The following is a 24,450-nucleotide window of genomic DNA, read 5'->3' on the forward strand; positions in this document are numbered from 1 at the left end:
ATGGTGTGGTAGCTCACCGGAAGGTAGTGGTGTTACCTGTTGCGCCACACCAACCACCATGTCTTACGCAACATAAAAGAGCAACATCTGGACTACAGCATTTAGGCCTAATTTAAAATGAGGCTATAATCAGAAAAGATTTTAAGGCATGGGATATGAACTTTGGCCTTTCAAATCGTATGTCATGTAGTCTAAAGGAACAAAAGCAATCTGTGACCTGAGCTAGTTGATAAAGAGGATTAAGCATAGCAAAGTGGCCTTTACTCACTTAACTTGATTACAGTAGTGAGGGGTTAATGGCTCCAGACCACTTGTTAAACCAACTGGATAAAAGACTGTGAGGCATTTACCGTTTATTTATCATACTGTGTTGATAAATGATGACTGACAGTGTTCAAAAATCATTTTTATATAGTGAACTGTACAATGCAAATACAAAAACTTGTAACAACATATTGTGCAAAACATTCATGATAGGCATAGACTTTAAAGTAGTACATTTGGTAACACCGCTGGTTACAGCCTAGCCCAGTGTTCCCACCTCCACTACTCTTGCCCACCTTCACTAAACCCGTCTGAAAACAGGTGGACTACAGGACTGGAGCTAGGCAACACTGGCCTAGTTTAAATCATATACCCAATCACCACTCTACTTACGTGTAAATACGTTACAAGGGACAGATGATTTTGCTTAACATGAACATAAACATCTTAGATAAGCGGACCTTCAACTGTGCTTTTTAAATCTAGTGTTAATCACATTAACAGTAAATATTCGGTACAGATTCTTTAAGAAGCATTACATATATTACCCTTATTTACACATACAATGTAAAATAACAGACATTTAAATTGTGAACATCAAAGCTTTTTGTTATTGATCGTGTCATGCAGTATTTGCTGATCCAGTTCCAATACTAATAGTCTGAATCCCCCACGTGCAATCAGAGCTGTGTGACAGTTGAGTTCAAGACTTCTGGTGTGCACTTTGACTTAGAGGCCTTGGAGAGATCTCGCTGTGGAAGAAAACACCCATCAACAATGTTAGTAGTGTGCCCTGTAAATGCACTATACTGTAACCTAAAAATATACATTTCCCTCATGTTAAAACATGTGGTAGATGATAATACAGAGCAACGGAACAGTTACAATAGTGTAAAAAGTGTAAACAGTAAAATAAGACTAAGCATGTCTATGTAATTGACAGACTGGGGAGGGGTGGGGAGATCTGACAGTGATGAATTGGTAAAGAGACAGATGAGGATAGTTAGTAGTTATCAGGTTAAATGGTGTGGCGATGAGAAAGTGTGAAAAGAGCTAATATGTATTATATGATACACACAGTTTGACTCCAAACAGCAGGTCAGTGGTAGTAACTGATTAAAGACTACAGAATATACATGTGCAACAGCTCAGTTGGATAAAAAGACAGATCCACTGAAAAGTTTGAAAGTTGAACAGCCAAATTCAAACACTGCATAACAGATTATTTTAAATCTAAATGTATTTATTATTATTAATATTATTATTATTATAATTATTATTATTACATTAAACCTCATTTATTGTTATTGATTTAAACCTCCAAACCTTATTGTTTTATTTTAATTCTGGCTTACTTTGTCTGCTCTGTCTACTGTATGTATTGATGTATTACTATACTGACTACGATACTGACATATCTAGACTTAATATTATGGGATATTTCTGCTTTTAAAACTTCAGTGGGTAAAATTAAATAGCTGATTTTTTTTTTAAAGCAAGGGGTTCTTTTCTTTGTCCAACAATTTAATTTGGCACTTTTTAAAACAAAGCAAAGTTTCAATTTAGAAATGTTCAGCTCACAGCAAATTAAGCCACTGAGCTGCAGCAGGAGTGTTAAGGTAAGCATGCATTGGGCCAAAAATGCATTTGTTCAAACAAACCTTTGAACAGAATCAACGCTGGCTATTTCCTTTTAAAACAAATTTCAGAATTAATCAAACATCAAGGCAATATAAATTATGGCTAAATAAACAATTATCATTTCCAAAAACATTTGGAGAAACTAAACCAGAGCTTTACTGATTTAGGGTTTTTTAGTTTGCTTAAGGGTAAAGAGATCAGATTGTATATGAAAAATATATGAAAAATAATCTGAACACATCAGTAGCAAACAAAAAGCTTTGCAGCATGCGTATCCTTACTGCTTACACAGATTTCCATATTACATGACCTTAGAAATTGAATTCATGGAATTTGAATGGTACCTATGTGCAATTTTAAACTTCAAAAATCTAAAATTGACTTGAAGTGAAATTGAATATGATGGTGTGTGAAGAAATTATAATTCTAAAACTGAATTTCACATTTGAGGATCTATGATTAAATAAATATTCCAAATGAAATGTGTAATCAGTTTCTCAAAAGCTCTGATTTTCTTTTAATTCACATTTTTAAAAATAGTTTCACACCCAGCTGGATCATTGTCTGCTATGTCTATTGTTTAGCTGTATTGTATTATACTGACATGTCTGGATATGGAGCTTGTGTTGATATTTTAAAAAAATGTAAAAAGGTCTTGGTTGCAAAAATGTGCACACAGCATATAAATTCAGATTTCTAATGGCATAGATCTGATTTAATACTACACTGATTTTGTGGCTGGAATGCATATTACACCTTTAACACAGACTGGATCAAAAACACTGTTATATTGATAAATAGATTTTTAGTGTTTAAATGAGCAGGAGACAATGTCTGTGTATGATGGATTATGCTCACAAAACTCAACTTATTTATGTAGCTAATAATGAAATACTGAAAATATATTTAGTAAATTGATTTACTGCAAGCAATGTCCTCTCTTGAGTTGGCAATGTCAAACACAATATATAAAAAAATATCAATAAACCAGGTTAAACATTTAATTTAATTTAATTTAAGTTGAACCCTTTCTGCTCTTTGAGTAGACTGTGTGTTGTCCATGGAAATTACAAAAAGAAAGAGAAATTACCGCAAACTCTGAATAGGTGCTGGCGACAGAGTTAATACTGAAGTTACGCTGTGGGCTAGCTGGAGTCTTCAACCCACCACTTATAGCGGAGTTTAGATTGCAAATATTCTCCTTGTTGCGTTCCATTAGTCCTTGATGGGGAGGCTTTCCACGGCCAGGGGTCTTTACTGCAGTGCCCTGTTTCAGAGAGAAAATATAAGAACATGACTTGATGTGACTTTGCTGTGTAAACGGTCATATTCAACTCATATTCAGCTTTAGACTGATCTTATGACTGGAGCTCATGTTTGTTATGGCCCTGCACTAACCTTGCTGGCAGAGATTGGGGGGCGGGAGACAGGTGAGTGGCAGACAGTTCCACCAAATGCAGAGCGCATAGTGCTGTTAGAGGTGCCAGTGGAGGTGCTGGAGGTAGCATTGAGCTGAGGGAAATGAAGGTCAGTTAGTGCTGCAACCAACATGCATGAATAGATGGAATTAGCTAAAGCCATAAAATCACAGGGAGGAATTAATATAATTAGATGCATGTGTAATTAAAAAAGAAATCTCATTTAATGTTACTACCTTTCGTGCCTTGCAAGGTGTCATACTCCCCAAGAATCTTCGTTTAGTGGGTGTCCGCACTGAAGTACCATATAACATATCCTCCTCCGTTTGCTTGTTTTTTTTAAGTTGCTAAAAGAAAAAAGTTGATGGATTATAAGTAATAAATTTTTAATAAATTAGACAAAAAAGTAGCAGATCAGAACATCATACTGACTCAAGGTGTATTGAATTCATGAGTAGTTAAATGCAATTTCTTTACACACACACACACACACAAAACATACAAACAAAGGCATACCCTTTCTTGTTTCTCCCGTTCCTTCTCAAGCCGATGCAGCTCCCATTGCTCCACAACAAACTGCATGAACTTCTGACCTTGTACCAGGAACTCCCTTTCTTGCTCTTGCTCCCACAGCTCAATCTGGGCCTTCAGCTTCTTTTCCAGCTAATTGAGAGATATTGAGTAGAGCTTGTTTTATACAGGCTGATTTTATTCATATGTGGAACGTTCTTATTAACTTGTTGACATACTGTAAAAGCTTTTGGTTAACCTTAAAATATTAGCTATTGTAGTACAATACAACTTTGAACATTTTATATACAAATACAAAATGAACATTTTAGTATTTAAGACACATTTTATTTGTAGTGTAGAACGAATTACCTTGGGAAGACTTTTGAGAAGATCAGTCCTTTGCTTCTCTTCTTTGAGAAGATTGCCTCCTCTGTTTGTGAATCTGGACGGATCTGTAGCTTTTTTCTTAAAAAAATAAAATACATAAACACAGGATAAAGATATTACTGTATTATTGTAGATTGAAGCAGCATTTCACGTCTGCTACTACCTCCCTATTACTTACTTCAAGTTCCAAGAAAAGTCTCCAACTCTCCTCCCATTTGTGGACACCTTCAAAAAGTTCTTTATGATCTTCGTAATGCTGTTTTAGTCGCATGATCTCAGCATCATGCAAGCTCAGAAGCTCTTCACTAAAATTGTCTGAAGAAAATAAAAAATGTCTTATATAACTTGTAGAAACGATGCAGATATGTCTGGGATATTTCTGAAATCCATGCCTACCGTCATAGAAAGGTACAAAAGCCTGCCGCTGGTCAGTGCTGAAGAAGCACTTTTCCCAGAACACAGCAATATCGTCCCGAATAGCTGTGGTAACGTCCTTAATGTTTCTGAGCTTTAGTTCCTCAAGACGGCTGAGTTCAGCTTGCAACTACCAACACAGACGGGGATGGGGGGACAAAAGTATTAGGACACCAACTCACTCATTAAGTTTCTTCTGAAATCAAGGGTATTACAAGGGGTTATGCTCCTTTTGTTAGAGATACTGTCTTTACGATACAGGGAAGAAGGCTTTCTACTAGATTCCCCAATTGCCAAGCTTTATACCCCTCTAGCCCATGCCTGGCATTAGGCATAATGCCAAAAAGTTCATGTTCATCTGCTTCAGAGTCCTATACTATTAGCAATACTTCTCTAAAGGGACTATACGAACTGTGTGTTTCTGCTTTTGCACATCTGTGTCATCAATGGGTGCAACTTAGAATAGCTAAATGTGGTCATTATAAGGAGTGTCCACAAACATTTGGCCATAGAGTGTATGTGACAAGACGCCCGTCTACTTACGGCTTCCATGTTTCTTTTCTTGGATAGGGTCATGTGCTCAGAAACAGCATCACGATCTTCCTGTGGGATCTGCAACCTGTCCCACAGCTCCTGGATCTTCTCTCGATAGGATCCACAGATGCGCTCGTTCTCAGCTTTTTTGCTCTCCAGCTGAAACAATTTAACAACAGGGGTTTCGCGTACTGTGGCATTTAATCAGAGCTGAATATCTGTGATTGAGCATGTGTATGTGGGGTGGGATGGGGGGCACTTAACATCCTTACCTGGTGAAGGAGGACTTTAAGGGAGTCAATATTGTCTATGGAAAGACAAAAGGCTTCTTCTTCCTCACACACAATATCCTTTTCGAAACTCGTCTCAGGCAACTGATCCAGGTCATCCATGCATAGTATTATCTTTTTCTTCAGTTCAATGAACTTGCTACGTCTTTGTTCCTGAATAAAAAGCATACAAGGAATGGGCTGGGCGATATGGTAAAAATACTATATCACGATATTTAAAGACTTATTTTGCAATACATACATACAACTCACAGACTAAATACATCAGTAGTGACAGATTCTTAAAACCTATTATTCAGATACTCTCCTCTACTGAATACGGTGATTTTTATTCAACATCTGCTGCTCTTCATCTAATTACTCCAGTCTAATTACACTGTAAGCAATGAAACCTGCAGCTGATCAGTGTTTATTAAGCACTAATAATCTCCTTAATATGCTTAGAAAAGCATATTGTTATTACGGTAACAAAATTTAACAATAAAATATTGTCATATTGCCCTGCACTAAGGCAAGGTACATCTAACTACCATTAGCTTAATGCACCATTGCCCAAATGTCCTCTATGTGGATCCACACTTCAATGACTACACAATTTATGTGTTTGTTTCATGGTAGCTATTTAATTCTATATGTATATGATGTAATAACTATTTAATAAGCCTAGCGTTTCAGGGGTTAGGACTAGGAATGAACTAATGCACTAAGAAATCTTAAAGCTGTTATGTCATACTTTTCAAGAGCATACCTCCCTTTGTAGATTCCAATACAGATACACATACATTTATAAAATTTAAAAATGAGTAATCAACTTAAATTAACATATATAAATGTATGTAACATTCATTTGAAGGGTGATAAAAGCACTGACATTTTGCCATAATAAGCTTAATGTTGCCTACATATTCACCCGTAACTGGACTAAAGTAAACGTAACACCAAATATCAGTGTCAAATATTAGTCAAATCTAAGCTTTGTTTCTAAGGGGATACTGTACCGACACAGATATCACTCTGCTCATAAGACATTCATTGCTAAGACTGCAATCAGATTGCTTAAGTCAGTAAATAAACAATGACCTACCTTTTCTGCTGTGAGTCTGGCTATGTGCTCCCGAAAGCTGTCCAGCTGCTCAAGAGACGGAACTGAGTCGGCAGAAATACTGAATGGGTCAGAGCACAGAATGTCACAGAGGTCCTGATCCTGCTCTATTAAGGCTTTAAGCACTTGCATCCTCTGACTCTTCTCCTTCAACATAACCTCAAGGCAGGTTCGGATGTCTTTCTCCTGCTGGAGCATTGTGTTACACCTCTCCTCCTAAAAAGGCAAAAGCAAATTTTGAGTGGAAGGATCAGCCACTAAGCAATGACGTCTAAGACAGAGCTGCTCAATCCAGGTCCTGGAGATCTACCACCCTGAAGAGTTCAGATCCAACACAGCTGACTCTACTGATCAGTTGCTCCTAAAGGCCTTCATTATCTGGATCAGGTGTGTTAGAGTGGTGGAGCTAAACTCTGCAGGATGGTAGATCTCCAGGACCAGGATCTGAGGGGTAGATCTGAGCAGCCCAGGTCTAAGGGGTCTAAAGAGTCTGACAAAGTCTGAGTTAGTTCAAATGAGCTGTGCGAGATAAATGTGTTGATAAATGTTTGGGGATGGGCAATAAAAGGATGTCATTTATAATATGATACACCTTTTTATGTATATCATGAGTATGCTTAGCACTTCTTTCATAACAAAGATCATGTCCAGTTTTGACATGTCCATCATCCAACCATATTCATGGTCAAACATAGCGGAGGCTCTTTACATCAATTCCATTGGTGAGATATAAGTGAGTCACTAACAACTGTAAGTATGTCCACGATAAACTGCCGTTTTTACTTGTGAGAAAGCATTTGTGCTCATACCTTTACTACACTATTTTAGAGTCAATTATGTAGCTACAGTTCCTCCACCTTTAACAGATACTTGCCTGAAATGGAGGCAGCTGCAGCTCCGAGCACACCTTGCTCAATTCTTTACGGCACGACTCAATACTGGTCATGAGACGCTTCCGCAGGTTCTCTTCCTCTGCTATCATCATGTCCAGAAGGCCCTGAAATGTAAAATCACATTCACACTTCAGAGATCCCCACTTGTATTTGGTTTAGTGACACGGCATGGCATGATCACATGACTTCATACGCACTTTGATATGGTTTTTAACCACATTTGTTCTCTCCAGCCTCTGTTCCTCCGGGATCCCAATCTCCTCCCATATGTCCTTCAAGTGGCACAGTGCTTTATTTAGGCATGCCACGGACTCGGCTGCAAGCACCTCGCTGAAGACATAATGGAAGAAAAGAGAACATGGACAGATAGTTATCCTTACAGGTGGTTAAAATATGGCTGCACTAGTTATCTGCACTTTTGTGAACCTTTGAGAGGTTTAGTTACCATGAACCTGCATCGTAGCACGAGGAGTCTTTTAATATCTCAATACTGCAACAAATATCAGTCCAAAACTGCAGAGGACAGACGTCCCTAAATTCATCCCTTGTTACTAGTATGTAAGTGTGTAATGTGATAGCTATGGATCCCGAAAAGCAGCTCTATTTAACAGAGCCATGGCTAAGAGAAACACTTTTCCTCCGCCCACTGTGAATACAAATACATTTATTACAGTTTATTATCATTTTAGCCATATTATTTAATATCTGGGTCAAAATATCCATTTAAATTTAATTTCTTTAATTACTATTATTATTACTATATTATAATAAGGTAAAGGTGCACGTATTTGTCACTGTACAGTACAGTGTACAAATGTGTCCTCCGCATTTAACCCATCTGGTAGTGAACACACACTCACACACACACACATGTGTTAGGGGCAGTGAGTACACACACACACACACCCAGAGCGGTGGGCAGCCAACTCCAGCGCCCGGGGAGCCGAGAGGGTAAAGGGCCTTGCTCAAGGGCCCAACAGTGGCAGCTTGCCGAGCCCGGGAATCGAACCCACAACCTTGTTATCGACATCCCAGCCGCCACTCCCCCTAATAACAATAGATATGCCTTATTTTGGCATAATTCACAAGTATGTTCAGCTTTAATGAACTGTATTTAAGACAGTTATGCCAATAAAGCAATAAATTTTAATTAATAAAAAGACATTAGTGAGCTACTTGCAGTAAGAGCTCCCGGCTATTGATGACAGGGGGGTTGTGGGTTCGATACCCGGGCTGGGCAAGCTGCCACTGTTGGGCCCTTGAGGAAGGCCCTTTACCCTCTCTGCTCCCCGGGCGCTGGAGTTGGCTGCCCATCATTCTGGGTGTGTGTGTGTGTGTGTGTGCTTACTGCCCCTAGTTCACTAGTGTGTGTGTGTGTGTGTGTGTGTGTGTGTGTGTATGTTCACTACCACAGATGGGTCGAATTCAGGACACATTTTACTGTACATAACTAGTAAAAAACTCAAATTCAAGTGATTTAACTCAACAATCTGGACTAAAGTGGGCAGATTGGAGGTGGATGCTGTGCTGTTAGCTAGCGAGAACACATGTGTGGACTGTCAAGTAGCACTAACTAGCTTTAGTGGTCAACTGTCAGTCAGCTAATACACAAAAAGACAAGCAAACGGATTCAGACGATGTAGTTACTGACCTTTTCCTCATCCTAAGGTGCCGGTGGAGCAGGTTCTGGTCGTTTATAAAGCTCTAGCTATAAGGTGGAGGAGGACGGAGCCGTGACCCACCCGATCACTCAGCCGTTTCTGTCTGATTCAAAACACGCGTCAAAATATGCGCCCCGGCTTCTGATTGGCCAGCGAGGTGGCGACCTGCGCATGCGCGCGCGCGGGGGGGGGTGTTCTGGCGCCGGGCTATTTTCTTCGATGACGCAATCAACGGTCACTCGTCCGGAGCCCCAGAGGAGCGGCGTGGCCGGGTCTGCTCACCCCACACGCACCATCTAGCTAAATGGACAAAAGTATGTGGACACCTGCTTATTCCCTGTTTCTTCCAGGGTATTAAATATAGTGCATCCTCCTTTTGTTGGAGGACCAGATGAGCTAGTGAGGTCCAGATGTTGGGACGATTACCACCCCACCTCATCCCCAGGTCATCCCAAAATTGAGAATGGGGCATCCCAAAATTGAGCATGGGGCTTATATGCAGATCTGGTTGGATAAAAGTTAGCTGGTCATCTTTAGTGTAGTGGGCGTCCTGGGGTGTGGTGGGGGTATGATAGACCCTCTCAGCTGCTCGGGGGCTTCTGTGGTGCTCGGGCTGTGGGAGGATCGATACTGAAACATCGATACTTTCGATACTGACGTTTCTTTTTCAGGTTCAATAAAAGCTGTTGAAAACATCGATACTAGTTTTGTATTAAGCAGTGAACTGAATACTGCTTAAAGTGAAAGAACAGCCAGGCTGCTTAATGGTTTATTATTATTATTAATAATAATAATAAAAATATATATTTTATAAATATTTTTTTTTATTTATTTTCTTACACAAACGGTTGCAACTTTAATAATTTCTGATTCAGATTTAACACAAGATTTGCCTTAAAATTAAGCTTAAAGTGAGCATGTCAGTATTCTTACTAGATGTCACTGTATACTGTAGTAGTTATAAAGAAAGAGCCTTTGCGTATATATACTGGATTCAGGATATTTTGGTAACACTTGGTGTCATCCTACTATGCACTTAATAGCTAAAAAGATCAAATAAATATGTTGAATCAAAGGTAGCATATTAGTATATATATATATATATATATATATATATATATATATATATATATATATATATATTAATGTGTTAAGTGTCTGTAGCAAAGGGAGTGGCTCAGGATCTTAAGTTATTTACAGTTCTCGTCAAATTTGTACTAAAGTACAGTGTACTTTACTAAAGTAGTGTTTCTGCTATTACTTTTAAAAAGGGATCCTCGAGGGCTCTTAACTAAAAGCAATGGTTCTGTACAGTATAGAGCAATGGCAAAAAAGGGCTCCACTAGCATTACAATCCAAAAGGCAGAGTGTAATGTAAGTAAAGAATTTACAATATTGTTTAAAAGGATAAATCAGGTCCACTGACATTTAATTAGCTGATTACGTTTTAAAACAAGACTCTTGGAGGACTAAGAAACCCCCCTTTGAATGAGGTATGGGTAGGAGAAACTGCGGGATGGTGGGGTGGGCCTCTAGCACATCTGAAATGAGTTTCCTAGCACTAATGTTTTCCAGCAATGGAAAAAGCATCACCCAGTATAGCTGTCTTTTTTTAAAAATCCCCTCCCATCATCAATATATTCTAATACATTGTGCCCAAATGTTTGTGGACACCCCATCTAATTAATGCCTTCTGCTACTTTAAGTTGCACCCATTGCTGACAAATGCACACAGATAGCTTGTCTAGTCCCTGTAGAGAAGTAATGCCAATAGGACTCCCTGAAGCAGATAAACATGAATCTGTTGGTACCATGCTTAATGCCAGGTAATCAAATCTTCACACAGTGCTCCTCCAACATCTAGAAATATCTGAGCTGGACAGTAGAGACAGTTACTCCAACAAGAGCAGGATCAACTCTTCTTTAATTCCCTTGATTTCCATCCCTGTTTAAATGAAAGGCTTTGGTGGTGAAGTCACATATCCAACTGCATGTCCATTTTCCATGTCCAAGTTTAGTTTCAGACATAGTCCTTCATCAGGTAATTATTTAAAATCTAATAAATGTTTATTTTACAGAGCTGAAACTGATCACATCCCAAACAGATAATAAACATTTTTTACAATAACACTCTGGCAAGTGAGTATTCACAATTCTCTTGTCCCAGAAATATGCAGAGACATGCATTATTCACAGAAATGACAAGATGTAGTGCTGTTGGTCAGTGATGGCATTCATGTCCATTGTAGAGGAGGAAAGCCCTCTGGAACGTCCCTCTCCACTGTGTCCTGCAGACAGGCCGCACTCCGCCCTCCTGTGACTTCTCTGTCATGTTGATGACTGGAACCACTAATGCCTAAGCATGATTTTCCAAGAGAGCTTCTAAGAGCCTACCACTGTTTGTGATGGCGGTGGTCAGCACGATAAATTTATAACCTTGGGTAGAGAAGAGTTATGTTACTATTAATGAGTCAGAGCTGTTCATTCAACCACAGAGCTTCATACCAAACCCCTCGTACCTTTCTCTCTACCCAGGAAGCGCAGGGCAGAAATTTCAGAATAAGTACATCCTCCCAGGAACATCACAAGAATAATCCTCTGGGGATCCGCTTTGATTCTTGCTTCAGTCCCGTTGGCACCTCCTACGAGATAACGAAAATGTGGTCAGCAGCGTAAGGTGATAGTATTGCAAGTTACTGAAGTATGGCCTTGTTTTGCACTGGACCTGGACTGGGTCATATTCCAACAATTACCATTGTCAGAAAAGCATGCCTAAATCACCACAGATTTGCCTCAAACCCAGTTAACATGTTTTATCCCCTTTATGTCCAAATGTTTGTGGACACCCCTTCTAATAAATGCATTCAGATTCAGATACTTTAAGTTGCACCCAGATGTGCAAATGCACAAAGACAGCTTGTCTGGTCCCGAAAGAGAATCTGTTGAACATGAGGGGTATAAAGCCTCCCCCACATGTGGAGCAGTGGATCGGTGTTCTCCGTAATGAAGGTGCACCATCCAGTTCTTTTAGCATGAGTTGAGGATAGGGTGGGGTGGTGTTCGTCCAATATCCTGACCTCACTAATACTCTTCTTCCTGAATGCAATCAATCAAATCATCACAGCAATGGTCCAAAATCTAGTAGAGAGCCTTAGTTTTTATTTAAATACCCTTGGTTTTGGAAGGATCAACGAATGGGCAGGTGTCCCAATACTTTTGTGCATATGTTAACTTGGCATCTGCCTTTGCTCATTTTATCATGTACATTAATCTGTAATTCTGTATCTTGGAATCTGACAGATTTTCATCTGAAGAAAAGCCATGTTCAGGACCTGTCACTGCAAATTCATGCCCATTCAACATGCGGGTGACCTCCTCAAGCCCTGTCCAGCCATCCCTCTCCAACACCTGCAAAGAGAAACGATAAATCCCTTAATGCTGTGCCTCCAAGTCTAAAGAAAGGGAGAAGTGGTCAGTAAAATCAAGTTTGGAGACACTAACCTGTTCAATCAATTTGCAGCTCAAGGGGATGTAAGCCCCACTGAAGATGTAGGCCATGTCTCGTGGGACACGGAGGTCGTATTCGTCCCCGGACTTAGGTATCTGTGAGTGTACAGGATCACAGAAGAGAACTGCAATGTTTAGTAATGTGTTTACTCTAGTGTGTTTATTCATAACCATAGTTTAAGACAATCTATGAAGTTACATACCAGTACCAGCCTTTTACTCAGAGCTCGGAAATTGCTCTTCTTGGCCAAAGAGGAGAAAGCATCAGTCAGTTTTCCTTAAAAAAAAACATTATAAGCTTAAAGATAAAGGTTAACACACACACACAGTTCATTAGAAAGCCAGCCATTAATAAGTTTATTGAGGTCTCCAAAAGTGGTACTTCTACAGAATCACTCAAAAGAACCTTTTTGGTACCTTCCTCTATGTCTGCGAATGAGAGAAAGAGTCATCATACAATTTGTCTCATATCTTACCAGCTGTCTTGTCATTGACTAGTTTGCCCACTTTGCTTTCCATGACTGTTAGTGTTTCTCCAGGCTGCTGCTCCACCAGCAAACCCATCTGCTTCAGGTTGGCAAAGGTCAGCAGGTGCTCTATACCATAACTCTGAACAATAGAGGATGAGGAACCATCATTAAAAAATCTAACACCAGAAATCAAACTCTGGAGACTTGATTATCATTGATATTGCAAAATCCAAGCCAGTATGTTCATTTAAACTGCATCAATACTTTCCAACCTTGGTCTTAGAATACCTCTGCTCTGCGTATTGTAGTACTTTCCCTACTCTACATGTCCGAATCTACTCAAGAAGGATTTGTGACTTGGATCAGATGCCTAAGAGCATGGGAGACAACATAATATGCACGGAATAGGTGCTCCAGGACCAGCTCCAGGAGGTGGAGATGGTCTCAGACCCAGAGCATTTTTAATGGTGAACCACCACTGACATCACAGTTTAATTCATAACTAGGCTTAATCAATGTCCAGAAACCTGGCCTTGTATTGATTCCAGTGTTGACTAACCTGGAGGTACTGAGCCTTCAGGGACCGATAATCTTTTGGGAGAAGGCCTGTTAAGGAAGAACATAAAAATATCTCATATCTCATTGATTCCTACATAAGGTAATATGGCGCAATTTGTCTCAGCCATGACATTAATATCAACGAATAAGACTCACCATTTTCAGTGAGCGACAGCAGGCAAAGGAGTCTTAGACTGTCAATCATTGATATCTAATGGAGGAAGCATTGTAAGTGAGTTAGGTAGACTGTAGTAACACAGTGAATAATAGCAGACTCTCATGACACATGATTCTGATGCACAAGAAGACTTGTGTGGTGTTGTGTTGACGCACCTGTCGATTAATGTGTTCTTCAATGAAGGAGATACATTCCCGGACCTCGAAACCTTCAAGTAAAGCTAATCACCCCCCCAACCCCAACAAAAAGTACATTTCATTCAGTGGCTGCTATCTTCAAACTATAAATATAAAGACATAAATAAACAACTAAAAATTGCACAGTCCGTCCAAATGAATCAATGTTTCTTACAATGTTCAGTCTTCAGCAATTCCTGGAAGTCCTGCTTGGTTTTCTTCTTCATTATGCATTCACTTGCTCCGATATCTGATGTAACATCATTTGTTAGTCAGACAAATATTTGTGCCTGGTACAAATGTACCACTCAGGATTAACTCATCCAGGACATCCATTAACCAAGCCCTCAGACAAGTACATCGAAATGGCCACAAAATTACGTTTATGTAACTCACGCAGGCTGAGAAGACGGTGCTCCTGTTTCAGGCCTTTCAGCTCCTCCGCTACAAACGTCTTCATCTGCTTGATGTCCATCCCTCGCCGTTTCTATTATAAGCACAGACAACATAAGAGAGAGAGACAAAGGTGACCGTTGTTCTAGCTTAAAAAAAATAATAATACAACAATTAGGTTCCCATTGTCAACAAGTGTTGTGGTACCAGAGCACTGAGTAATTTGAAACGTACATCATACGCTGTTTGAAGATTTCTAGCCTTCTGACTCAAAAAGCCAAACACGTTGGAGAAGTGCTCGTTCCTGATTTCATTGAACACCTGAAGAGACCAAACAGCTGATTAACATTAGTCATAAATGAGCACAGACATAGCAGACATATCTCTGTTTTTTTACCCCCTTATGTACCTTATCCTGAGAGTTGAGCATCACTTTTATGCTCTTGTCCGAGGAAGTGACTTCAGGACCAAACTCCACACTGCCTGTTAGACAAATAGCAATGATGACTCAAATACTGTAAAACAAATCCTTTAAATGTCAGTTTAGTAGTTTCTCTTTGTCCCATAAATAAAAACACAACACACGAATCACTGGTGGCATCATGAGATCCTCAGATGAAGCTTGTTTTTAATAATTACTAATAACAGTTTGTATAAAATAAGGGTATAATACAGTCTCAAAAAATGTTTGAGGTTATACAATATGGACAAAAGTATTGGGACATTTGTTTATTCATTGTTTCTTCCGAAATCAATTATTAAAAACAGTTTTACCTGCTTTTGTTGGAGTAACTGTCTCTACTGTCCAGGGATGAAGGCTTTCTACTACATTTTGGAAAAGCACCTTTGATGATGTTGGATAATTACCAAACCCACCTCATCCCTAACGTCCCAACTCTGGATGCAGCACCATCATTCTAGAGAACACCGTTCTTCCACTGCTCCACAGCTCAATGCTGGGAGCTTTATACCCCTCTAGCCCACACCTGGCATTTGGCAGCATGGTGCCAATAGGTTCATGTTTATCTGCTCCAGAAAGTCCTATTCTTTTGCCAGTACTTTTCTAAAAGACCTAAACAAGCTGTGTGTGCACATTAGCACATCTGTTTCAGCTGTGTCAGCAATGTAGCGGAACGCATTTGTAAGAAGGGGTGTCCACAAACATTTGGACTTATAGTGTAGCTCCAATATAAAAGTATACCAGCACTTACCACATTTAATCCTGAAAATGTCATCCACCAGTCCCTCATACACAACCTGAGAGCACAGTGGTGTAATGAAGTCCACATCTAGAAAGGTAAAAACAGAGAGACAAGCTTTGGTCTACAAGTCAGAGAAACAGGATTGGGACTCAAAAAATAACCAGAAAACCGAAAGATTGCTGGTTCAGTCCCCTAAACCTGTAGTCTATGGGCCATGAATAGTAAGGGAACAGTGCTTCTCCTCAACATTCATGGCTGAGGCGCTTATGAACACCTAACCCCCACCCTGAGGTGTCTGCCCGCTGCTCTGGGTGTGTGTTTTTACTTCCCCATATCACTAGTGTGAGTGTGTGTGTTCCTTGCCATAGATAGACTACTGCAGAGGTGGAATTCCATTGCGTTGCTGTGTGACAGCAATAACATGCTCATGACTGGACATTAAATATTTTCATATTTATTCTGACTAACAGTCCATATTACAGCTATACTGCATTTATTGTATAGGACTACATACAAAAACATAAATAAATAGTAATAGAAATAATGGAATTCTGACCTCTATCAACGAGGAAAACGTTTCCAATCTCAGGCTGCCGTGCTTTCTGCTCTCCATCCTCCACTTGTTCCCTCCACGATTCGTACACCATCTGCAGCAAGACAAAACAACACTAGCCAAGTTAAACTGGTTAAAGGCTGATTTTTACGAATGAAAAACATGCATGGCATGTATATCATGAACACATAATATTATTTCTCACAGAGTCCTAACCTGATGGATTGTGATGCTAAGAGATTTTCAATTAGAGCCTACATTGAAGGGATGCACTAACAACAGGCTGACCAATCAGAGCTCCGTTTTCATGGTTGCAGACCAAACAAATGAGCATCAAGACAGTGGCACAACAGCTCAGAGCTGAAAATCTGAGGAACGACGGCCAGTTCTTTACTCTGTTTATGTCCACAAAAAAAATGCAAATTATATCTTCCCTGGATAATGAGCACAATAGAGAGCTATGGAGTTTCTAGACTAATTTACAGAGCACAGAAGGCAAATATGTGTCAGGCTTGGTGTGAAGGTTCCACAATGTTAAAAAGTCACACCTGTACTTGGTGTAACTAGGCCTTAAAGCCAGCAAAACTACTACATCAAAAATATCTCATATCCTACCTTGGCACATTGTCCAATCCCATACACCTTTGTGAAGGGTCCATATAAGGAGTGCACCAGATGTAATGCACTTCCAGCCGTGGTCACCCAGCGCTGATCTCCCTCCTAGGGGTTTTAGAGACACTTTAATCAATGGGATCATAATCAGACTGAACACATTGTAAATAAATAAATAATACAAAAAATTTACATTTTCTTAAGAATTATAACACATATAACTATCATCAGCAATCAGGGAGCAAGATCACTACTAAAAAGAAAAGGGTGCCCAAAATATGTGTATTTATCTGAAAGCCATTTTGCACTTCTATAGGTGATTTATTCATTGTAGGTGTCATCTCAAAGCACAGCTCTGGAGAAATGTATGTGTAAGCACAAATCTGATCACTGAACACAACCTTCCAGTGGGCAGTTTAACCCCTTAATGCAGAAAGCCTTATTACACACTTAGGTGTATTACTCAGTTACTACAGGGATGGCTTTACAAACTGGTGGGGCTATTCTCTGGTAATAGAAGTTTGTAATAACACTTTCGACCCACCGGCAGGATATAGGCTTTTTTTTTTAGGGGGTTGAACTACAAATGTAGTCCCCCAAGCAAAACATTACCAGAAAATTATCTCTGAAGAATTCAGGCAGTTCCAGACTTATGATGTCATCGTCGAGTGGAAGGAGATAGAAAGCCCACTCGTCAGATGTCACATCTGCAAAAAAAAAAAAAAAAAAGAAAAAAAAAGAATATAACATTGGTAATTACAGTACATTAGAGTACACTGAAGTTCAACCTCTAAGATACTGCGGGTAAATTTAGAGCACCTACCACCATAGACCCCCTGCTCCTCTAAAACGGTTTCACAGGCGTAGAACTACAGAAACAGCAGGCAGAACATATTAGAGAAGAAATGTTCAGCTTTATTATGTTTAGGCACATTTTTAATTACATACACGGACTGACTTATGTTCACATGATCACAGAAACTGGAAGTATATTGGAAACACTTTCTTACATCTGTCTGAAATTACAGCTTGATGGGTTTGTCTGTTTCAGTCATATTCATCATAAAATGTCCTCATGGTGTAAAGCTGCTTTATGCTTTATTCTTTTTACTCCCATTATTCGACATTTCCAATTCCCACCCAGTAGTTAGGACTCCCCTAATCACACGGTGGGTAAACTCCTGCATGTGTTTCCTCAAAGTCACCAAAACATCTTTTTGAACTGCTCGTAACGCAAAATCACTGGACAGCTGATCACACTTGGGAGGGGAAATGCTAATTCTGTTACATCAGCTAACAGATACCTGCACTGACTAGCATCCTGCTGTATTATGGGGTGAGAGGGAGGGCCATCCTACCCACCCATAAAGAGCAATGCTAGTCATTCTGTCTGGGAGTCCCAGTCTTGAGTGGCTGTGGCATCACTGGGCATCTAATTAGGCCAAAGCTTAGACAGCCGCTACCCTCTTCTACCCTAACCCTTATAAAAGCTTCTTTATATATGACAAAACATAACAGCTTACCTTCTGAGGGGTAAATATGATCTTATATCTTCTGAATCTTCCAGCTGCCTTGTCCAAGTTAACTACATCTGCAAACATTGACATAATATTACTTGTCCCTTGATGTCCACCGACAGCGGTCTCCTAATTCTGATCTGAAATGATGTGCTATTTGGGAAAACTGAGCTAACCTGCAATCCATTTCACCGTCTGTATTCGAGGTCGTATCAGGAAGCAGAGCCTAGAAAAGTGAAAATCACAGATCATGAGGCAGATTTGATCATTTGATAAGGTTATATGTGCAGTGGTAGTTTCATACTTACTGATCTGATGTACTGACGACCGGTTTCAACTCGACCTTATACAATTTGTCCACTTCATGTTGCTATGTGAAACACAAAGATGTCTATTAAAACCATCATGCTGAACGTATTCACAGTTATGCACATTAGGTATCCACTTCCAAATATTCTCACCTTGAGTGTGGTGACATTCGCTATTCGGTCCAATGGGCTCATCAAATCAGCATCTATAAACAAGTCCTTCCTCCCTGGCAGCTACGATGACAACATACCAACACAATCCCATTTTCAGGACAGCCAGTCGCCTCCAAAACACATGATGACAATATATTGAGAACAGAGGGCATCGTACCTGTTCTAAGAGGTAGATCAGCTGGTCCCGGGCCAATCTTTTAAGTAGGGAAAAGTCTGGAAGCTCCGGAGCATCTCTCCTGCCGGTGTGTGCCATAGGGGACTCAGCACAGCAGCAATAATGCTTCTGTCAAGTAAAGAAATGAAATACATCAAAACAAATGAAAATAAATGAAAAACCAATAAAACAGCAATAATAATATAACAGAAAAGCCTCATAATTTCTTCAGACGTTACGCATTTACTTTATTTATTTTATTATTTTATATTTATTCATTTAGTTAATTAATTTAATTATATAATACAGGTCACAGCACTTTAAATGTCTTGCTAAATTGCTCTTCATCCTCGCTGTGTTCGATTTTTTTTTAAGTTGTAGTTTCGAAAGCGAGGCATTTCAATGCGGTTAGGTGAGAGTCGCCGTACTGAAGAACTACAAATCCCATGATGTATTGCGAGACTAGCAGACAACACAAGCGCTAATAAGGGAAGGATGCAGCCTATAAACAATACACTATTCTCCTCTGCGTAACACAGCATTATATTTTAGACCTATTACAGTAATATATTATAGATATTCTGTTGTTATAGCTGTAATTTCTGACAATACGCTAGATAGCTATAATTTCTCGCCTAAGCTAATGAGCTATGCTGCGGTTTACCTGCTGTTGAGATTGATTAGGACGCATTTCGAGCAGTGGTCATTATTTTAAGGCATAAATAAAAACAAATGAACCCTAAAGCCAACTATTATTTCTCTTAAGTCGGTTTGGTATGAAAGGAAAAGTCACCACAGCTCAGAAGCCACTGCTGACAGATGGATATAACGTTAGCTAGCTGTCTTCTGAGGCTGGTGACTATTTTCTTCCCACAGCGTCGATATGAGGAAGACTATTATGTGTTTGTTATTAGAACTGACATGATCTGGAGGTCAAAACATTAAAAATATAAAGGATGCAAGCCTCACCTCTTCGTTTACGGAAGAAATGGCATTCAAAACCATGCGTTTCTCCACGGACACATTACAGGAGCGCACACTGCCAAAGAGATCAGCGACGCCTCTCTCGACCTGGGAGAACGACTCCGAATTGAAAGTGCCGCTTAAATAAAGAGGGGTTTTAACCTGTGTTAAGCCGAATAATATTACATGAACCTAACCTCTCCGCACAGGTAGGTGGTTGTAGGAAATTGTGTTAAACCGCCGTTATTGCTGACTTTCGTTTCTAGGTGGTCACTGTAAGCAAACACCAGGTTGCTGTAGTCAAACATTCCCGCTTCCTTGAGTGTTTTTATTGGTTCCGTTTTCATCCACTTTATTTTTCTCGGTTTTAATGTCAGATAATGTGAGAAATAAATGTCAGAATATCAGCGTGTAAACTGTTATGTATCTGTTCTGTACTTTATCTGTCTTTCTGGATGAGCCTAGAAACCAAATCAGTGCCCCCCAGCAAAATGACCCCCAGCGCCCCTCTCTCTCTCCCTCTCTCTCAGTGGAGAGGTCGTGGTTAAGGGGATAGAGGGACACTACAGCCTCTATAGAGGCCCCTTAGAGGCTTAAGACATTCTTTCTGTTATTTACAAGCAATATTAACACAAACATTGTGTCCAAATATTTGTGGACACCTCTATTAATTAATGCATTCAGCTACTTTAAGTTGCACCCATGTCACAGATGTGCAAATGCATACACATACTTGTCCAGTCCCTGTAGAGAAGAATTACCAATAGAATATGACTCATAATAATAATAGTACTAATAAGTTATACTTATATAGCTCCTTTCACAATCCCAAGGTCACCTTAGAAGAGCATGAACCAATTGGCATCATGCTGGCTAATGCCAGGCGTGGGCTAGAGGGGTATAAGGCCCCCCAGTATTGAGCTATAGAGCAGTGGAAGAACTATCATTTCTCTGAAATTATGGATGCTGCTACATCCAATATTTTTTATGAGGTTGAGTGGTGATCATCCAACATCCTGACCTCACTGACGCTCTTCTTGCTGAATGCAATCATATCCTCACAGCAGTGCTCCTCCAGTATCTAGTATAATACCTTCCCTGGACAGTAGAGATAGTTACTCCAACAAAAGCATAAAGGATAATTTTTTCCGGAAGCAACAATGAATGAGTGGGTGTCCCAATACTTTTGTCCATATAGTGTAGCTTGCTTTTAGGTTAATATGAAGTTACAGAGTTTACACAGGCTGTCAAATAGAAATGATCATACACTGATGTTAGCAACTGTCTGTTCACTCAAAGGAGGAAGACTACTACACATGCGACATTGCAAGATGCCACACAGTTTGTTTAGGGACTATTCCCCACTAAATCTATTACAAAGAAGTAGGGATGTACTTAGGGAAATTATGGGCTGATACGGCCAATATTGCCGATGCTGATACAAAAATATGTCAAAAAAATATAAGAAAGGACTATGCAGATATTGTAGTGCTGTAGCCCAGCACCCCAGACAGTCTGCTCTTACAGTAGGCTACATTAAACACTATCCAGTGTCACAGTGCACCTCTATAAAAATACAGTCTGTGAGCGCTTCGTTTAGACAGTGTGATGGTTATCAGTTTTGGCTTGTTGGAATGTCCGATCTATTGTCATTTGTTTCCTCCTTCGAATGCGCAGACAGGATACACACAGTGTATGACAGACGCACAGGTTAGTATTTATTTTTGACCAGTGTTTTAAGATGTCTTTAACTTTTAAAATGAAGTGTTAGTGATTGTTGATGTTATTTATTCTTATTTAATTATTTATTAATCTATTTATTTTATATCTGTGTTTTCTTTCCCCCAAATTTAGCAATGAATTCAGATGCGGCGATCCTGTTGGAGACCATAAACTTTGCTGCGGAGAAACATCGAAATCAACGTCGCAAAGACCCTGAGGCAACTCCATACATCAACCACCCCATCGGTAACTCTTCTGGCCTTGTGTAAAGACTGACATTTCAAGTTAATAATAAAGATATCATTACACTTAAGTGGAATTCCACCGATTCTTAAGAATTTCGGCATAATTCAGTTTTTATGATGTTAACAGAGTCCTTCAGAGTGGTTTGCTGAGAAATGCTCTGTTCTTACCTAGTCAGAATCGCTCACAGCGGTGGTGAATGGAAGCAGACGCCTGAAAAGTTGAATGACTTCTGCATCACAAAGATATTATATGAAATTTATATGAAAATATATGAAACAATTTTATGAAAATTGTGAATATGCTGCCATACACTGGGATACTGTTTCACAAAAAAAATGTTTGTTCGTTTTTAAATATACTTTATATACGAGAGTTACACACATAGGCTGCTGGAAGGGTCCTGAATATAGTCTCCAAACAAGGGGGGCTGTATTGCCTTTTTTCTATTTTACCACTGTTTTACCATCAACATTAAATATAAAAACCTAGAAGACACAGGTGTAGGTGGTCTTGTAGATCTTATGCCCCTTGTTCCAGTCATCTCCACTCTCAGATTTAAGCATAAATTGGAAAGTGAACCATTGCACATCAAACCACTTCACAAGACTGCTTACTCTCAACCACCCAATTATCAGTCAAATTCATTTTTCGCAGGGGTGGCGAGGATCTTGAGTCATGAAGGTGGAATCACAGACATTGAAGTTTTACAAGTGAGTATTGCTTTTTAGTTGTTTATATAGTTGAATGGTTAGAAATACAAATTTAAGACATTTAAAGAACACCAACTGCGTTTCTACATGATGTTTCTAAGGTATCATTGATGTTCGTTAGTATTGTGATGTTTACAGATCCATATTAAATGATGGTTAAACGCTCTGTCTCCTGTAATTCAGGCAGCGCTCCTCCACGACACTGTAGAAGATACAGATACGACTGTCGAAGAGCTGGACACTGTGTTTGGAAGCACAGTATCCAGGATTGTCCAGGAAGTGACCGATGATAAAGCTCTGCCTAAACAGGAAAGAAAGCGTCAGCAAGTGGAGCATGCGCCTCACTGCAGCCACCAGGCCAAACTGGTCAAACTGGCTGACAAGCTGTATAATTTACGAGACCTGAATCGCTGCACGCCCAAAGGTCTGTTAACGTCCGCTGTGATGAGATGTGTGTGATGAGGAGCAGAGGTCACTGCTTTGAATGTACACCTAAAACCGTTGTCTTCTGTGTGTTGGCAGGTTGGACAGCAGAACGCGTTCAGGAATACTTTGTATGGGCGGCTCAGGTAGTAAAAGGACTACGTGGAACCAACCCTGTGCTTGAGGAAAAGCTACAGCAGCTCTTCAGTGAGAGAGGCGTGGAGATGTAACACTAATGGAGAACTACCTACCTCACACTGTGCTGTTTTTATACTGTTGTGACTATTTGTAGATTTACTGACAGTAACGACAGTAAAGTTTGATTGTTTTTCTTCTTTTTTTTTTTTTACCCAAAAATATTTATGGGTCAGACCCGTGCACTTTCATGGATTGTACTGTTCTGATATAGCAATAAAAATAAAAAGTAATAATGTGTGATTGACCAGAATAAACTGGAGATGGGGTATTAATGCCAATATCACCAGAAAATGCTGGATGTGATATCGGAGGGAGAAAATGAATGAATGTGAGGTCGTTGGCTGTGTGTTTTTTTCCTAAGGGGCAGTCCAGTGTTTGGGTGTACCCTGTAGTTTGGACTTTTTCTGAATTTATCACAATATATATAGTCATATTGCCCAGCATTACCCATGATGTAAGACATAAAAGTAATGCAAGGTTTTTCTTTTTTGAATCTCCAAAATGACACGTTTTAGAAGAAAGACCTCTTTAACTTTGGAAGCCAAGGCAAAAGATTTTCCAATTATCCTAAATCCTTTGACACAATGTAAAGAACCATTGAATTTTTCCAGGTGAAATTTCTATGGAAAAGGTGAAGGTCAGAATCAGAATCAGAATCTCTTTAATTTCATCAAGTATGTTGCACATACAAGGAATTTGTCTTGGTGAGAGCAACACGTATGACAAGTAACAAAAAACACAGAACACAGATTATTTACAGTCTTAAACTAAAGGAAAATGACACTAAACAATAAATAGGGTAGGGGATAAATTAAAAAAGTAAAAAGTACTAAAGGTAATAAAGAGCTGAAAATATATTTACAGAAAAGAACATCTGTACAGGTGTGCAAATAGACATAGTGCAAATAGGCAGAGTGCAAAATAGCTGTTCAGTCCGGTTTGGTACAGTTCAGTTGTACAGTTCAGTTGTATGGTCACAGTGGGAGGTGTGTATGGTGAAGCGCTACGTGTCCGGAAAGCACCCAGATTATGCTCCGATGGAGTCCAGTGTTTGGGTGGGTTGAGCATGACTGCTTAGTTGTATATGCTCATCTTAAGGCGGATGTCAAATGGTTCATTGTAGAAAAAATCTGTGATTGATTTCTTTACAGTGGTGGTGATTGGAAGCAAGAGTCATATTTTATACACCACACAAAATCATCAGTGAACCTACACGTCTGTGTTTGATATTGATATTGGTTATTAAAAAAAAAAAAGATTTTGGGCCAA

At 39.5% G+C, this 24,450-nt stretch overlaps 3 protein-coding genes across 4 annotated transcripts; 1 reads left to right on the forward strand and 2 right to left on the reverse strand.

Moving 5' to 3' along the window:
• Window positions 1-472: 472 nt before the first annotated feature.
• Window positions 473-9,118, reverse strand: prc1b (protein regulator of cytokinesis 1b). The gene is made up of 15 exons (XM_072671380.1): window positions 9,108-9,118; window positions 7,654-7,786; window positions 7,438-7,560; window positions 6,546-6,779; window positions 5,444-5,614; window positions 5,181-5,330; window positions 4,620-4,767; window positions 4,402-4,538; window positions 4,206-4,301; window positions 3,840-3,986; window positions 3,560-3,670; window positions 3,304-3,417; window positions 2,996-3,172; window positions 1,926-1,954; window positions 473-1,016 (listed from the first exon to the last, which is right to left on the reverse strand). The coding sequence occupies exons 1-15, from the start codon at window positions 9,116-9,118 to the stop codon at window positions 968-970; spliced, it is 1,830 nt and encodes a 609-aa protein (XP_072527481.1). The 3' UTR covers window positions 473-967.
• Window positions 9,119-11,113: 1,995 nt separating this feature from the next.
• Window positions 11,114-20,180, reverse strand: vps33b (VPS33B late endosome and lysosome associated). 2 transcript variants are annotated; one of them, XM_072671611.1, is made up of 24 exons: window positions 19,889-20,180; window positions 18,923-19,045; window positions 18,745-18,825; window positions 18,592-18,653; window positions 18,460-18,509; window positions 18,290-18,357; window positions 17,590-17,635; window positions 17,379-17,473; window positions 16,770-16,874; window positions 16,158-16,248; window positions 15,611-15,688; window positions 14,809-14,882; window positions 14,634-14,720; window positions 14,403-14,493; window positions 14,182-14,256; window positions 13,986-14,050; window positions 13,809-13,863; window positions 13,654-13,700; window positions 13,101-13,233; window positions 12,828-12,901; window positions 12,619-12,720; window positions 12,450-12,525; window positions 11,637-11,759; window positions 11,114-11,553 (listed from the first exon to the last, which is right to left on the reverse strand). In XM_072671611.1, exons 1-24 carry the CDS (start codon window positions 19,922-19,924, stop codon window positions 11,474-11,476), a joined length of 1,917 nt encoding a protein of 638 aa, XP_072527712.1. In that variant the 5' UTR covers window positions 19,925-20,180; the 3' UTR covers window positions 11,114-11,473. The 2 variants fall into 2 exon arrangements, with proteins under 2 accessions (XP_072527712.1, XP_072527711.1); XM_072671610.1 differs by having other exon boundaries at window positions 18,923-19,048.
• On the forward strand, window positions 19,937-23,412 carry hddc3 (HD domain containing 3). Its single transcript, XM_072671612.1, has 5 exons — window positions 19,937-20,091; window positions 21,737-21,850; window positions 22,505-22,560; window positions 22,744-22,984; window positions 23,083-23,412. The coding sequence occupies exons 2-5, from the start codon at window positions 21,739-21,741 to the stop codon at window positions 23,211-23,213; spliced, it is 540 nt and encodes a 179-aa protein (XP_072527713.1). The 5' UTR covers window positions 19,937-20,091; window positions 21,737-21,738; the 3' UTR covers window positions 23,214-23,412.
• The last annotated feature ends 1,038 nt before the right edge of the window (window positions 23,413-24,450 follow it).

Source organism: Salminus brasiliensis, chromosome 25 (assembly GCF_030463535.1).
Source record: "Salminus brasiliensis chromosome 25, fSalBra1.hap2, whole genome shotgun sequence".
NCBI classification, from domain to species: Eukaryota; Metazoa; Chordata; class Actinopteri; order Characiformes; family Bryconidae; genus Salminus; species Salminus brasiliensis.